A 17020-nucleotide genomic window follows, 5' to 3' on the forward strand; every position below is an offset into this window, starting at 1 on the left:
TGGGAGAATGTGGGCTATATCAATATGAAACAAGAATGCAAGGCAGAGCAGGATCTTTAATATATTATGGTTTATTATTCATCACAACTGTCATTATCATTATTAATTAAATACATCATGTGTAGATTTTCTGCAGGTAAGGAATGCATTTCATTATCTAGGATTTTATTTCCCACCAATAACAGTTCCATGTAAACTTAAAACAAAAGACACAGTTGGGGAGAAAGCAATGACAAAATAGAAAAACATAAAAGCAACAAACTTTTAAAAAATCTAATCAGTGGGACGCTCCCGATTAAAAGCAATCAAGCTCAAGGATTTCAGGACCAAAGCAGAAATGCACTCAGGACTAAGTGTCTCTGTTGACTCATCCTGGCTATTTCAGGCGTTGAGGACTGATTCCAGATCCAGATCAATTTGGAAGCAATGACTGTCATGACCTCTTGATTACTCAACACAGAATTGAGGACCTTAAGGAGCCTACCCAATTGGATGAGGCCAGGGCCTGCTTGGAGAAATATTGCTCTATCCTGATTGGTTCTGTAGCATTCTCAGGGTTCTCCAACTTCTAATTATTGCCATGAACACTACTGATCTCAGCAGTGGCATTGCTGGCCGTCAGTGCTGCTATTTGACAACATGCTTTGTGAACAGTAAGGTTTGCATAAACATGTTCAGGTCATCTTCGCCGACTCTACTCTGATCCAAGTGATTCTGAGAAGACGAAGCAAAATGTGGAGGAAAAAGGGGGAAAGCAGAGGCTTAAAAAAATAACACGAGTTGGGGAAAAAAAGAAATAGTGAACACAAAGGACATTTTGGCTACGATTACACTAAAGACCCTCCTCTCCTGCCCTACAAAAACAGTACAGAGAATCAGTGTTGAGAATCAACGGTTTCCACCAAGGAATGGTGTTACAGTAACTAACCGACACTATCCATCTAATGTACAGTATACATACGTTACATAACACTGTGTGAGTGGGTTAGGGAGTTATCAAAACATCATTATGGTGGTTGGTTACAACATACTGGCGTGACAAAGACAGACAACTTCAGATCTTCAATTACAACCCGTGTCAGAGTTGACTAAACGCCTCCCAGTATCTCATACAGAACTTTATGACCTTCGGCTCACTTAAACGTCATATCTGATATACTCATGTGAATCTTAGTTGATTGGTTGATGGTCATTCCCCTGTTCTTCAATCACTCTCAGGTTTAATACTGTAATAAGGTAAATGGAGAATTGTGGACCTAACATTACCCATAGCAACCACAGTAAACTTGAAATATGAAATTACATAAATAGGATTTATCTTAGAAGATGAAGACAAATGTGCAATAATGAAATCAAAACAGCCATACCAGTATCTAAAAAAACAAACAATACTTAACATTATCCTCAAACTGGGCTTCACATCGCCAGCCATCCTTCCAGTTAACCAGGTGTCCTTTACTCGCATAGAAAAATAGCAGTCAGATCCAAAATAAAGAATAATACATATATAATATCTGATTAAATTAACCAACTTTGTACATAAATACATCAGAGCTTGAAGGTCAGAGTTCAGAGGTTAATGCTACATTGGCACACCTGACCCGCCCAGCACAAAGTGACTTCCTATGGGTCCTAAAGGCGCAGGTGTAAGAGGTGAAACTATCCCATAGAGATGGAAAGAGGCCTCATCATTGTATCTGTGCCATTATAGCATCTGTGACAGCTTCATTGAGGCAATCTCCATTTCAAAGTAGTCAATTTTCTTCTTCCCGATTGGCTGATCCCCCCCTGATGACCTGGTTGCACGACTCCAGCAGGGTCACCAGTAGGGATCAGTCAATGAAGTTGGACGTCCCACCATGTTGACTACATTCAAATGGTGGAAGCCCTCATGGCCCTGCTCATGCTAAAACAGCCTTTTGGCCACTAGAGGCCTCTATCATTCTCTATGAACTATCCAGATGAGATTCAACACCCTACCTACCTACCAAACAGGAGTGGTCAACTTAAGTTTCTCAAATCACTCTAAATAGATCACATTCCAATGGGTTAATTTACTAAAAGCCTCACCCTTATTAACATTTGGCTAAATAAAATATATATTATTTCATTTACCACAAGCAAAAAAATAACAAATGGACATTTGGTCTGATGGGCAGATTCAGAGTTGTCATTGAATGTAGAAGGACCCTCCCTCGCTAAACTACCAGTATCTATCATCATCTCCCACTATAAATATACTCAAGAGAGACTTGAAAAGACACACAAAAATAATTGCATTCTAAAATTAAATCACTCCGTGTTGTTAGGAAGGTGCCATCCTGATCCATGCATGTCTGTCTGTCAAGGCTAAGAATGTCATGTTCATTTCTCCATATCGCAGTGTACATCTCTCCATTTACCTGTTGGGATTATATTCCTCTGTCACTGGTCAGAGGACTAAAGATCAATAGATGAGAGAAAGGGGGGAGAAAACAAGCAACTCAATAAAGAGGAAGACAAAGACATGAGAGAAAGAGCAGAGAAAATGGGTGGCAATATTGAACAGTAACTCAGCTCACTACGCTACTAAGGCACACACTCACACAACACTTAACACTACAATAAATAGGTCCTCCCAGACATCCAAATACCATAGTACTACCAGCAATCACAGTCCTCAGTGCCTGGGTTTGAGATATTTTTTCAATTGTTTACTTTTATCTGCAGGCATTCCAGTTGGACATCTGACCACAAACTGAACATGACAGGGCATTATGGGGAACGACTCAAGGGTCCTACATGGATTTAGGATGTTCCATTTACATCCAATTGCACCCAATCTATAACTCCCACCTACTCTATGTCCAACGGCTTGTCTGTCCACCAGCTTTAGTCTGATAAAAACTAAATAAAATAATAAACTAAATGAGAAAATGGTTGTGTGATGTTGGGAGATCCATTGTGAACCACACAGACAATTCTCCAGATGCAAAAGGAAACGTGTCCCATCTTAATTATTCAAACTCATTGATGAAGAAAGCATGAGGGGGATATATGAGGGGGCATGACCCCTGGGGTGCTAATAAAACCATGATCCAGATGTCTCCTGACTATATGTAGTCCACTATACAGGAGGCCTTCTCCTTTTCTCTCTCTCGTTCCTCTTCTGGGGGTCTTTTGTTTCCATGTCCTCTTTTTTTCCTTCTCCGTTTTCTTTCTGAAGGAATAACAGGAGAAACTAGGCTGAATCTCTTGGTGCTGTGGCTCCATTCTTCTCTTCTGCCTCTCCTCCCCCTCTGTCCTTTTTCTTCCCCCCTTTCTCCTTTTTCTTCTCTTTCTCTGCCCGCTCCTTCTCCTTCTTCTGGCTCTCCTTGTCTGCTTTGTCCTTCTTCTTCTCCTTTTCTTTCCTCTTCTCCTCCTCCTTCTCTTTCTTCTTGTCTTCCTTGCTCCTCTTCTTCTTCCTGTCATCCTCTCCTCCTGTAGCTGCTGCTGCTCCTCCTCCTCCACCTCTCCCTCCGTCTGGGAACGGGGGCAGAGGTGTGTTGTTAGCGGTGGGTGATGGGATGGTGGGTGTGATCTGCTCAGAAGTAACTTTGGGGGAGAGGGTGTTGGGTGGTGTATGGTGTACTGGGGCTGATGCACCAGGCTGGCTCTGTGCTGAGGTCTGGGCTGGGCCAGAAGAGGGGCCTGGACCAGACCCAACCAAAGGACTCTGAGAGGCAGGCGCCCTAGCTACAGAGCCACTTGACATGGGTGGTTTGTGGGTTGGCCCTCTGGGTGGGCTTGAAGCTGCCGCTGAGGGGTTCTGTCGCTGCATGGCCTCCATCCCAGAGGCCCCAGAGAAGGAGCCCTTCTTCTGAGAGAGGAAGGGAGTTTTGGACTTGCGGAAGCCAGGGAGGGAGAGCAGGCTGGAGGAGGCCCTGAGAGGCCCTGGAGGGGGGATGGACCCCAGGAAGGAGAAGCTACCCCCGGAGCTGATGGCGGAGGCCCGACGCTTGTGCTCGTGGATGTCCCGTGTCCCGTGGAGCCTTCGGACAGGCTGGTGGGTCAGTTCGCCCCTGGACTCCCTCCACTTCCTTACCTGAATACTGCACTCCCTCTCGATCAGAGCCTCGGTCACCGCTAGGGACACCACCTACACACAGACAGAGACATACAGAGGAAGTCATCAAACCAGATCTAGACACACAGACAGTGAAACGTCAGTTGACTCGTGTCAATGAGTCAGAGTAGGAGTATGTTTAGAACACGTGTATGTGTGTGTATACACTGTTTACAGTCTCACCTCCTGCACCAATAGGTCCTCTCTGACAGACTCAGGTGGGATGTTCCGGAGGCGCTCCATGGTTTCGTACATGCCCTGGACCTCCCGCAGTTTATCTACCGAGCCAAGCATCTGCTTGAGCAGCACCAGGCCCACACGGAACACTATCTTCACTCCTAGAAAACAGCACAGTTAGCTAATAGTTAGCCACAGCATCATGTGCACTGTGTGTGTGTGTGTGTCTTACCCTCACAGAAGAACATGTCCCACACACGTAGCACACAGGACCACGGCAGGGTGCGTGAGAAGACACACATGAACCACTCGGTCATGTAGAGAATGGGGTCTATCTTAAACTTCTTCAGGTGACGGTAGGCCATGGGACAGACACGACGTAGCAGAGAGAAGAAGATCTCTCCATCCAACTGGATTGCTTCCTAAAAGAATGATGAGTCGGCTCAGTGTACACCGAAGAAGAAGATACAGTGTGTGTGTTCGTTCACTCACCAATCCAGCGCTATAATATCCAGGCAGGTACGTCTCACAGATCTGCACCAGACACCAGAAGGCATGCTGCAAGTTGGGAATATACACATTATACCACATTATGAACACCTAGCCCCATCCCATTACTTCATCATTCTAGAACATTGTTCCCATTCCCAGTCTCCTCCACAGTCCCCCTCCCTCTCTCTGTGTCCCCCAGCAGCCCCTCACCTCGGCAGGCATGTGCATGAGCAGGACAGCAGCCACCGGGGCCTGGGCCTGGCAGTATCCCTCTTCAGGTCTGTACACTGTGTAGGCTTTCAGTACCCGGTACAGATCCTGCTGCCTGGAGGCCACACCAGAAGAGAACAGACAGTTAGCACACATGCACTCAAAGTACATTTTTATTGTACATGTCAGCGTGCTCTACATGGACTGAACAAATCCTATTATACGTCAGTAAAGCATGGTCACTTACCCGTGTCCACCGCGAGCAGCAAACATCTCATGGAAGGGGAACTGTCTATGCAGGTCCTTCTCTATAATGTCCAACCATTTAGGGTCTCCCTGCTCCCTCTCCAACTCCTACAGCGATTAAGAGAGAAAGAAATGTTCAGATCATATCTAATTGAGCAACTTTAAAGCAACATATCTAGTTGGAGCAGCATAATATGGAACAGGACTGAGTATAACTAGGCCTTTAACAAAGCATGTCTGTGTCAGAGTGAAAGCAGAGAAAGGGAAGGAAAAGGGTTTATCTGATATGATCTGTCCAGACCCCCAGGTCTGTGAAGGTAGACCCAGTCAGGCTGGATTATTGCCCAGGATAAGAGGCTTAAGAGCTGGGGAGGTCTCTGCGCCCCCTAATAAACACCCCTGGAGAGTTAGTCTGTCTACCTAGAGGTCACTGAAGAACTTCTGTATTCAAATACGTTCTTTGACTACAATGAGCCTAAATACAGTTGGACTACAATGAGCCTAAATACAGTTGGACTACAATGAGCCTAAATACAGTTGGACTACAATGAGCCTAAATACAGTTGGACTACAATGAGCCTAAATACAGTTGGACTACAATGAGCCTAAATACAGTTGGACTACAATGAGCCTAAATACAGTTGGACTACAATGAGCCTAAATACAGTTGGACTACAATGAGCCTAAATACAGTTGGACTACAATGAGCCTAAATACAGTTGGACTACAATGAGCCTAAATACAGTTGGACTACAATGAGCCTAAATACAGTTGGACTACAATGAGCCTAAATACAGTTGGACTACAATGAGCCTAAATACAGTTGGACTACAATGAGCCTAAATACAGTTGGACTACAATGAGCCTAAATACAGTTGGACTACAATGAGCCTAAATACAGTTGGACTACAATGAGCCTAAATACAGTTGGACTACAATGAGCCTAAATACAGTTGGACTACAATGAGCCTAAATACAGTTGGACTACAATGAGCCTAAATACAGTTTGACTACAATGAGCCTAAATACAGTTTGACTACAATGAGCCTAAATAGAGGCTGTAGGAATGATGGCCTCGGATTTGAATGGGTGAAGAGTACATAGGCAGAGTTAGTCTTTTTTGAGTGTCTGCTTCACAATAGACATGTTTTGCATAGTGGAAGTGTGAGTATGAAGACAGAAAGGGCGTGGGTTAGTGGCAGTACCTCAAACTTGCCGGGGTTGGAGTCCAGGAGCTCCTTGCTGTTGGAGAGCAGCTGCCAGGCTTTAGCCCTGAGAGAAGAGGGGATCCCCTTCCTACAGCGCAACTTCACCTGGAACACACACATACACTTATGTTATACTCACATACAATGTATGTAATAGATAAACAATCTCATACCATACATAGACAGAAGTAGCTAAGTACCTTTTGGAAGCGTCTTGAGACCCATTTGTCCCAATTGTTGAACATGTCCAGCCATTTCAGCTCTCTCTGCCGTGCTACATCAACTCTGATGTCCTTATCACTGTAACACATGGAGAAAGAGTTAACAACATAAACACCAAGACACACATGCATGTCAACCACACTGGGCATGTAAGACAGTGTATTTATTGCTTTCCAGGGATTTTTCTGCCATTGAAATCCTTGGGTGGGGCACCTAATTATTATTTTGATATATAATATATTTTCAGGATGGAAAAACGCTTCCACTGTCAACGTAAACGATTTAAACCAGATTACGGAGACTGCCAATGTTTGTCCTCCATTGGGCAGCACTTACACTGGTGCTAAGTGTCTGGATTATTCCTTTCATCTGGATGATCAGAGAGTGTGGAGAGCACAGCAGAATGATGCCGCCATCATGGCGATCCACAAGTCTGTCTGAGGAAGACTTGAAGAGTCGCTTCAATTGGAAGTTCAGCATAATTCAGGATTAAGTGTATCGAAAAACTCCAAGAGGAGATGGAACACATAGCACCTATTACCACATCTTCATCCCCTCTACATTGACTGACCAAATGATCCAAGCTTATCATGCCAACCCCATGAGTGGCCATCTGAGTTTACAAGACCTAACGAAGATTACAAGAGGTGGATAACTGGCCAGGTTTACAGGTTGATACTTAGAAGTTTGTACAGCAGTGGGAAGTCTGCCAGAAATACAAACCATACATTGGTAGACATGCCTGGAAACTGGAGCAGACATGGTGAACCATCCCAATGAAGTGCTGGGAATTTACCTCATGGGACCTTTTCCTCCCAGCCGGGGGAACCGGGAATACATTTTTATTGGTGGTAGTGGACTACCACACACACTGGTTGGAGTCGTTTCCCCTCCGCAAAGCTACTGCATCTGCTATTGCTCTAATTCTGCGAAGGGGGGTCTTAACCAGACTCGGGATTCCAGACCAATTTCTCTCTGACCGAGGTCTGCAGCTCACATCAGGAATCTACAAAGAGCTCAGTACCTACTGGGGTGTAGCTGGCAAGCTAACCACGACCTACCATTCTCAGACCAACCTGACCGAGGGTAAACCGCACCTTGAAGGAGATGATTACTTCATTCGAGGGGGATCAGCACCCAAGGTGGGATCAGTATTTTCTGAGTTTCGCTTTGCACTGAAATCCGCAGTCCAGTAGATTTCTGGGGTCACTCCCGGCGAACTCCACCTGGGAAGACCACTAAAAGGTCAGATGGACAGAGTCTTGCAAAGTTTCAACGTTTCACCTGACTGCCCAGCATTTGATGCAGTCCAACAGCACCACACCTTGCTAGCCAGAGTGGAGGCCAGCAGAATCAAAGCCAAACAACGACAGGTCAGAAACTATGACAAACATAGATGAGCGTTTCCCACCCCAGTCTCATGTCTGGAGTCTCATGTCAGGATCCATTATCATCTGTCAAAGGCTTCCAAACAGTTCACTGCCAAGCTAGCTTCAAGATGGAAAGATCCATACCGCGTGGTGCATCAGTTGGGGCCGGTGAACTACTTGGTCTGTTTGGAGGACACTTGGGAAGATGTCAGGACGGTGCATGTTGTTGACCTAAAGCCCTGCTACCCTACTGCAGAGGAGGCAAAAACAACACCTGCAGGAACTCTTCTTGGAGGGGGACTTCCCTGGTTTAGTGTAGGAGAAATCTTAACCTGCATCCTCTCTGTTTCTACAGGCTTTGGAAAAATCATGCACGGAGCCTTCACCATGCCCTGCCACTTTAAGAGCGCATCAGCAGTCAGGAAGGAGGAAATAACGATAGCTCTTCCGGCTCTCTTTTAAGAGCTCTCAGTTGGCGCGTGAGTTTGACAGTGTGTGCAACTCGGCAGAAGTATTGTTCATTTTCAGCATGCTTAGTTGTAAGTGTTTAAGTCGATCACTGGTGTTACCGCTCTAGGTCGTGGCTGTAATCTTTTGGGACCGCTCCTGTCATTGTTCGCATGGAGTAGTAACAACATTGTTGCGAAGCTTTGAAAAACAAACTATCAGGTGTGTCAGACAGACAGACAGTGTAACCTGCAAGTCCCCTCGCCCTCTCATATTCCCTCTATCACTCCTGTGCTTTTTACTGCAGCAGACTCTTTTTATCCTAGATGCTCCTTGAGATGTTCAGTGTCGTTGGACTATTAGTCCCCTGCCAGTCATATTTGGTGTGACATTTTAGTTATTGTTTATTGTAGTTTGAACTGTATTGATTTTGTGTGGGACTATTTACATTTGGCCAAGAAGATTTTTTGACATTTTAAGGCCTTCTTTGTATTGTCTATGAACACACACTCCACACACCCATTCATACCGCCCCCCTCTGAGGTAATGCAGAATATTGCAGATCATCTAATGTTGATGACTGGGTTCTTTCTTGTCAATTGTTTCTATGAAGTTGCCTTTAAATTGCTCTGCCATTATTATTGGTTGGGTTACCCCTGTGCTGTGACATGTGTTTTATATGGTGTCTTATCTTTTCTCTCCACTGGCTATCTGGAAAACAGGCTACACTCTAGGCAGTCTTCTGCTGATGTGCGTGGGTCTGGTAGAGGTACTCTATCTATCCTACTCTTTTCCTTTCAGCAGGGTTAATACCTGCCTGGTGCCCGAAATCAAATCTTTATCTTTACTAGAGGTCGATCGATAAATCGGAATGACCGATTAATTAGGGCCAATTTCAAGTTTTCATAACAATCTGTAATCAGCATTTTTGGACACCGATCATGGCCGATTACTTTGCACTCCTTGAGGAGACTGTGTGGCAGACTGACTACCTGTTATGCAAGTGCAGCAAGGAGCCACGGTAAGGTGCTAGCTAGCATTAACCGTATCTTAGAAAAAACAATCCATCTTAACATAATCACTAGTTAACTACACATAGTTGATGATATTACTAGTTTATCTAGCTTGTCCTGTGTTGCATATAATCGATGCAGTGCCTGCTCATTTATCATTGAATCATAGCCTACTTTGCCAAACGGGTAATTTAACAAGAGCATTCACGAAAAAAGCACTGTCGTTGCACCAATGTGTACCTAACCATAAACATCAACTCCTTTCTTAAAATCAATACACAACTATTTTTAAACCTGCATATTTAGTTAATATTGCCTGCTAACATTAATGTCTTTTAACTAGGGAAATTGTGTCACTTCTCTTGCATTCTGTGCAACAGAGTCACGGTATGTGCAGCAGTTTGGACCGCCTGGCTCGTTGCGAACTGTGTGAAGACTATTTATTCCTAACAAAGACAGCCAACTTCACTAAACGGGGGATGATTTAACAAAAGTGCATTTGCGAAAAAAGCACAATCGCTGCACGAATGTACCTAACCATAAACATCAACGCCTTTCTTAAAATCAATACACAGAAGTATATTTTACTAAACCTGCATATTTAGTTAAAAGAAATCCAGGTTAGCAGGCAATATTAAACTAGGGAAACTGTGTCACTTCTCTTACGTTCATGGCACACAGAGTCAGGGTATATGCAACAGTTTGGGCCGCCTGGCTCGCTAATTTGCCAGAATCTTACGTAATTATGACATAACATTGAAGGTTGTACAATGTAACAGGAATATTTAGACTTTCGGATGCCACCTGTATCTTATCTAACGGAACGGTTCCGTATTTCAAAAAGAATAAACGTTTTGTTTTTGAAATGATAGTTTCCGGATTTTACCATATTAATGACCTAAGGCTCATATTTGTGTGTTATTATGTTATAATTAAGTATATGATTTGATATTTGATAGAGCAGTCTGACTGAGCGGTGGTAGGCAGCAGCAGGCTCGTAAGCATTCATTCAAACAGCACTTTCGTTCGTTTGCCAGCAGCTCTTCGCTGTATTTCAAGCATTGAGCGGTTTATGACTTCAAGCCTATCAACTCCCGAGACTACGCTGGTGTAACCGATGTAAAATGGCTAGCTAGTTAGCGGTGGGCGCGCTAATAGCGTTTCAATCGGTGACGTCACTCGCTCTGAGACCTTGAAGTAGTTGTTCCCCTTGCTCTGCAAGGGCCGAGGCTTTTGTGGAGCGATGGGTAACGATGCTTCGTGGGTAACTTTTGTTGATGTGTTCCTGGTTCGAGCCCAGGTAGGGGCGAGGTGAGGGATGGAAGCTATACTGTTACACTGGCAATACTAAAGTGCCTATAAGAACATCCAATAGTCAAAGGTATATGAAATACAAATGGTAGAGAGAGAAATAGTCCTATAATTCCTATAATAACTACAACCTAAAATTTCTTACCTGGGAAAATTGAAGACTCATGTTAAGAGGAACCACCAGCTTTCCATATGTTCTCATGTTCTGAGCAAGGAACTTAAAACGTTAGCTTTTTTACATGGCACATATTGCATTTTTACTTTCTTCTCCAACACTTTCTTCTCCAACCAAATTGAACGTTTTATTATTTATTTGAGGCTAAATGGGATTTTATTGATGTATTATATTAAGTTAAGTTCAGTATTGTTGTAATTGTCATTATTACAAATAAATAAATGTAAAAAAATTAGGCCGATTAATCGGTATAGGCTTTTTTTGGTCCTCCAATAATCGGTATCGGCATTGAAAAATCATAATCAGCCGACCTCTAATCTTTACCCCTCTCTAACAATACCGCTACAAAGTACGTAGAAAAGATAATGGACCAACATATATTTTGAAAATTTATAATAGAATCTCTGAGAACTAACATCAGCAAAATAAAAGCTACAAAAATTACAAAAACAATTAACTGAACAGTATTAACTTTGTTATTATGTTTGAGCAAAAGAACAGCATTAGAAATGGCAAAATGCATAGAATTGCAGGTAATTCACCTTAAAAAACTGCAAAAATGTTCTCAGCTCCAAGTCAGAATATGTAGAAACGGAGGAAATTAGCACCATTTTCTCTCAGTTTCATGGCATAATATGAAGAATTGCTGGAAAGTAGATTTAAAACAGCAAAAATGTATCTCAGTGCCATGGAGAAATTTGGAGAATTGCAGGAAAGTGTCTTAAAAATATAAAAAATTGGGGGCCTCTAAAATGTAGCCCCACTGACGGGCTGACTGTGCCCCTTGTCACAACCCCTGCCATGCACACCACTTAAGCACATTTTTTTATCCAGAAAAAAACCCTGTTATCTAAATATGGATATCCTAAGATTGGATGCAGCCACAGGGTCATGTTCATTCAGTAGATTCCAAACAGGAGCGAGTTATTTTAAATGGAAGCTGTGCGACCTGAGATTCTTTAAAAGGAATACTCATCTACAGATTTATATTATACTTCATATTATATGCTCATTTACAATATTCTGTCCTACACTACTCTCACACACACAGACACCCTTTGGCCACCCCACATAGCCTGGTTCCTCTCTAGGTTTCTTCCTAGGTTTTGGCCTTTCTAGGGAGTTTTTCCTAGCCACCGTGCTTCTTCACCTGCATTGCTTGCTGTTTGGGGTTTTAGGCTGGGTTTCTGTACAGCACTTTGAGATATCAGCTGATGTACGAAGGGCTATATAAAATAAATTTGATTGATTGATTGATTGATAACGACCCTGAAGGGGAACAGGCTTAATCAATACCAAACTAAATCAATAAAACAGAGGAGGAAGTGCACTTAGACAGACTGTCCGAGGGGAGGGGCAAGATACGTTCTCCAGGAGGAGAGGGAGAGGGAAATGAGTGGCTGGGCGAGGCACAGTCAGTACATATTGTGTCACAAAAGCGCTCTCAGCACTATCTATCTGAGTCACACAAAGGAGAGATGAAGGACAGACCGATAAGTTTAAAGTGGATATAGGGAAGACTGGACAGAAAGTGTGGGGAGGGAGAGATCACTTAGGGCAAGCTGGGTGACTCGGAGAAGATGACCAAGCCAGGAAAGACGGTTGATTGTCAAAGACTCCAGCCACCCAAATCATAGAGTTCTCTCTGCTACCGCACGGCAAGCGGCACCAAAAGCTCCATAACAGTTTCTATCCCCAAGCCATAAGACTGCTTAACAGTTAATCAAATAGTTACCTGGAGTATTTGCATTGACCCCCTTTGTTAATGATACGTTTTTGCACCGACTCTCTTGCACAGACTCTATGTACACTCACAGGACTCTAACCACACACTCACACATACTACACTGACATTCCAACACACACACATGCATATTGACGCTACACATGCACATATACATTCACATTATGCTTCTGCTACTCTCTGTTTAGATCTATGCATAGTCACTTTACCCCTACCTTCATGTGCATATTACCTCAATGACCTCATACCCCTGCACATTGACTCGGTACCCTTTGTATATAACCTCATTATAGTTATTTTATTGTGTCACTATTTTTCCTTTAGTTTATTTAGCAAATGTTTTACTTTTTTTCTTATTTTTTTACTCTGCACTGTTGGTTAATTAAGGACTAGTAAGTAAGCATTTTACAGTAAGGTCTACTACACCAGTTGTAGTCGGCGCATGTGACAAATAGAATTTTCTTTAAGACAGAAAAAACAAACCAGTGTAATTGCCCATCTACAGTCAAGAGTGAAGACACAATAGATGTGTATTTTACATGGGGGGGTGCATAGAGTGAGGGTGTGTTTTTGTTTTACCATGCCCACCTGCCCTCGCTGTACTGGGTCCCGCCGAGGAAGCCATATTTGTCAGTGCGTCTAACAGCCAGGCCGTTGATCTCCGAGTCTGACCCGATAGAGCTTCCATCCTCCCCCAGGCCAGACAGAGACTCCAGGGTCCCTGACATCATGCTGGCTGACTCTAGGTAGCTGAGGGTGTCTGGGGCTGGGGCTCTGGGGTAGGGCAGGGAGAAGGAGACAGGTTCCTGGATCACTGGAGGGCTTGGGTGCCCTGCTCTGGAGGGGGTGTTGGGTAGCTCTGCCATTCTGGGAGATTGGCTTGAGGTCTCAGGTATGGGAGACAGGCTGGGGGTGTCCAGTTTGGGAGGGGGTTGAGGGTTTGGGTGAGGGTTTTGGCTTTCTTTTGGTGGCTGAGGATTTTGTGCTTCAGGGGCTTCAGCTGCTGCTGTTTGGGTGGAGTCTGGAGGAGGGGGAGTGTAAGTGGGGGCAGGAGGAGGGGGAGTGTAAGTGGGGGCAGGAGGAGGGGGATATTCCACCATAGACTGAGGCTGAGCATAATCAGTAGCAGGATTAGTGTTCACAGTGACATGAACACTGGGGTAGAGATTAGGGGTGAGATTAAGACCAGAGGGGCTGGTAGTCTGCTGTGTTACCTCCTGTACCTCTTGCTCACTGTGGGCCTGTGTAAGGCCCTCTGAGGGGGCATTTAACAGCTCCTTGCCCCCTGGGTTACTCACTTCCTGCTTTACAGCCAACATTGGGCTGGCACCTGCCTCCATGTCTGTCTCCTTCACTCCCTCCCCCTGGCACAATGCTACATCTACAGGTGGGATGGCAGGAGTACCTAGGGCTATTACAGGTAAGGCAGCAGGTCTCTCTAGGGGTATTAGAGGTGGGGGCACTGGAGTCTCTGGAGTTAACGCTGATGAGACGCGTTTGGGGGGACTCGGTGGAGGTCCTCTCCCCCCTCTCTTGGGAGACTTGGGAGAAGGAGGGTGAGAAGGAAGCGTCTCTCCTGGTACAGTTAATGTCAGAGAAGCTTTGTCACCGTACAGAGAAGACTTGGGGATGGGGTTCTTCTTAGGGGGCTCTGGGGTGGTGCTGCTGGGAGGAGAGGGGGCAGTAGAGGGTATGGGGAAGGAGGGGGCAGCATGTGTGTCACCTATAGCTGGAGGTGAGGGGATTAGGGCGGAGATTTCGGCCATGGCGCCTCCTTATTTTCTCCTTGACAGATGGAAAGAGAAGACAGAAAGGTTTCATGAGAAACCAAAGTTAACAGAACTCATGATCACATGGAAACAACCTCTCCACATTTCCATAGTGTATTAGAGTAAATTATGTTGGACTGATGATAATAAATAATACTGAGGCCATCAGTCCCTGCCCCACTCTTTTCAGACAAGTTTTTCACAACAACAAAAAAGCCCTTGCTGCCACAACGTTAAATGAAGAAGTTGGCTGTATATTTCAAAATCATGGACATTATTTGAGAGATAGGCTAATTCCCAAAGCTTTACTGGCTACTATATTGGTGAAATTGCAGTTTTGAACAGTGGGGAAGATTATAATAACAGACAATGAAAACAAGATAACATTTAACAAACACAGTTCCCTATATCTGAAAGAGGACATTCATTACACACCTACCCCCTACTCTATGTCTTCTATTTGATATTTAGTTAGTGGACATGGATTTGGATTTTTCGAATTATTGCCCATTGGGGTATTTTCAACAAGCACCATCTCCACAATACAGTAACAATACAGTAATAGGTAGAATTATGCATGTCTATCTGAGGTTTCGCTTCATTTTGTTCAATATGATGATTTGACCTGTGTTATTTACTATACCCAAACCCACCTCTCCATTTCTGCCCAATATCTCTCCAGTGTCATCGAACACTGAAAATCCACGGACAATCTACAGAGCTAGATGTTGACAATGACATGTCTACAATTCAAATACATTGTAGAATACATTCATTCATTTGTGGCCACAAACGATATCAAGTGCATGCACTAACAAGCACAACAGTCAGACAAAATTACCTTCGCTAGCAACCACCGATACAGTAACGTATTTCTTCTACCAAGATTACGGACAATATTATATTTCGCTGTGATCTAAGCAGGTTGGTTTGCTAACTCGCGTCAGCCAACACGCTAACTACCTAGCTACTATAGCTACCTAAAAACGAACGATTGTGTTTTCATATCCTCTCGATGCCTCATTCAAAGCGACACAACTTCCCGATTCAACCACAGGAAAATGATATTGTTGCCTAACAGGCATCTTAGTTTTCTAGTTAACTAATGGTCCACTACCCTCCCTGACGTCGGGGCCCTGCCTGACCATAGGGTCCACGGCCTTGCCCATCCGCTTCCCTCGCTCTAAACTCTCTCGTGTAAACTTACCCACGGCCCGCGTGTCTACGTGTTCCGTCCGCCTGGACGCCCAGGGTAGGGGGTTTGTCCGCGGGCCCCCCACAGCTCCGGTCCGCTAAGCTCCCAGTTCAATGAAAGCACGACAATGAGAAACTGGACTGTCCAGGCAACAAAAGGGAAATAAATAGACAACGGCTGAGCAGGTTAGGAGGCGCAATGTCCCCCAAAACTAGCTAGCTAGTTAGCCTAGCTTGCTGGATAATGATGTTAGAAGGGTGTTGTTAACCTAGCTGTCTGTTTGGGTTACTCTCTGGCATAACTGCAGAGAGATTAAATCTTACAGATGTATATCATTTTACGACCAAATGGTATTCCTTTCTCCCAAACTGTCCTTCACAATCAGTGTGGTCGTGCTGCTGTTAGACATTTAGCACAAATCGCCTGCATTTCCTACTGCTGACAGCCACGTGCGCGCTCCTGTTAGTGCGTCGGGCACTCACACGTATAGGCATAATCGGGACCATCTGTCAACACGAGTGCAGAACATGGCAAAGAAAATAATAATATCAGGTTAAACTAGAACTAAGTACATAGTATTTGTCTCAAATAATCTTTCATTTTCAAATATGTTGTTGAATCTGTATATGCACCATTTGATTGAACTAAACTATCTTCTGTTTTTTCACGGTAGCATACATTTGCCGGATTGTCGCTGTCTCTCAGTACTCTGCTTCCCTCTGCTGTTGGTATAAGGCCAAGACTTTTTAGAATTATACCGACATCTCTACAATTTAACAGCAGGTAGCACAAGACTTTAAGACCAGTATGAGACCAGTAGGTGGCATAAGATATTAACATTAACACGTTGTAAAACAAACTCAGTGTTGCCAATTGACTGACTTTTCAGTTCCAATCATTACCATGAACATAATGTACATTATCGATAAAGTATGCATTATGATACATCATTCTACAAATATATTGTCGTAATCCTGTAATATCCTGTTTCCCCGAATCGTGGCTGAACAAGGATATGGTAAATATACAGTACCAGTCAAATGTTTGTACACACCTACTCATTCCAGGGTTTGTCTTTATTTTTACTATTTTCTACATTGTAGAATAATAGTGGAGACATCAAAACGATTAAATAACACATATGGAATCATGTAGTAACCACAATATGTTATATTTGGGATTCTTCAAATTAGCCACCTTTTGCCTTGAGGACAGCTTTGCACGCTATTGGCATGCTTACTTACAAGCCCTTAACCAACAATGCAGTACAATAAACATTTAGAAATATTTCCTAAATGTATTTCCTACCATTTTTATAAAAAGTAACACAGTAAAATTACATAACAATTACGAGGCT

General features: G+C 43.8%; 1 protein-coding gene across 2 annotated transcripts; it reads right to left on the reverse strand.

The window, feature by feature from the left end:
• Positions 1 to 55: 55 nt before the first annotated feature.
• Positions 56 to 16151, reverse strand: LOC110538635 (uncharacterized). Of its 2 annotated transcripts, none has more exons than XM_021625575.3 (10): positions 15676 to 16151; positions 13288 to 14484; positions 6618 to 6717; positions 6415 to 6522; positions 5211 to 5317; positions 4964 to 5078; positions 4754 to 4819; positions 4494 to 4683; positions 4268 to 4422; positions 56 to 4117 (listed from the first exon to the last, which is right to left on the reverse strand). In XM_021625575.3, exons 2-10 carry the CDS (start codon positions 14463 to 14465, stop codon positions 3221 to 3223), a joined length of 2916 nt encoding a protein of 971 aa, XP_021481250.3. In that variant the 5' UTR covers positions 14466 to 14484; positions 15676 to 16151; the 3' UTR covers positions 56 to 3220. The 2 variants fall into 2 exon arrangements, with proteins under 2 accessions (XP_021481250.3, XP_021481249.3); XM_021625574.3 differs by having other exon boundaries at positions 13279 to 14484; positions 15676 to 16132.
• Between the last annotated feature and the right edge of the window lie 869 nt (positions 16152 to 17020).

Source organism: Oncorhynchus mykiss, chromosome 12 (assembly GCF_057628025.1).
Source record: "Oncorhynchus mykiss isolate SJ-2025 chromosome 12, ASM5762802v1, whole genome shotgun sequence".
NCBI classification, from domain to species: domain Eukaryota; kingdom Metazoa; phylum Chordata; class Actinopteri; order Salmoniformes; family Salmonidae; genus Oncorhynchus; species Oncorhynchus mykiss.

Coding starts and splice junctions, on each gene's coding strand:
- LOC110538635 (XM_021625574.3), bottom strand. CDS start 14,465: ATGGCCGAAATCTCCGCCCTAATCCCCTCACCTCCAGCTATAGGTGAC. Junction 6,523..6,617: donor TCTCAAGACGCTTCCAAAAG/GTACTTAGCTAC, acceptor TGTGTGTTCCAG/GTGAAGTTGCGCTGTAGGAA. Junction 5,079..5,210: donor GCTGCTCGCGGTGGACACGG/GTAAGTGACCAT, acceptor TGTGGCCTCCAG/GCAGCAGGATCTGTACCGGG.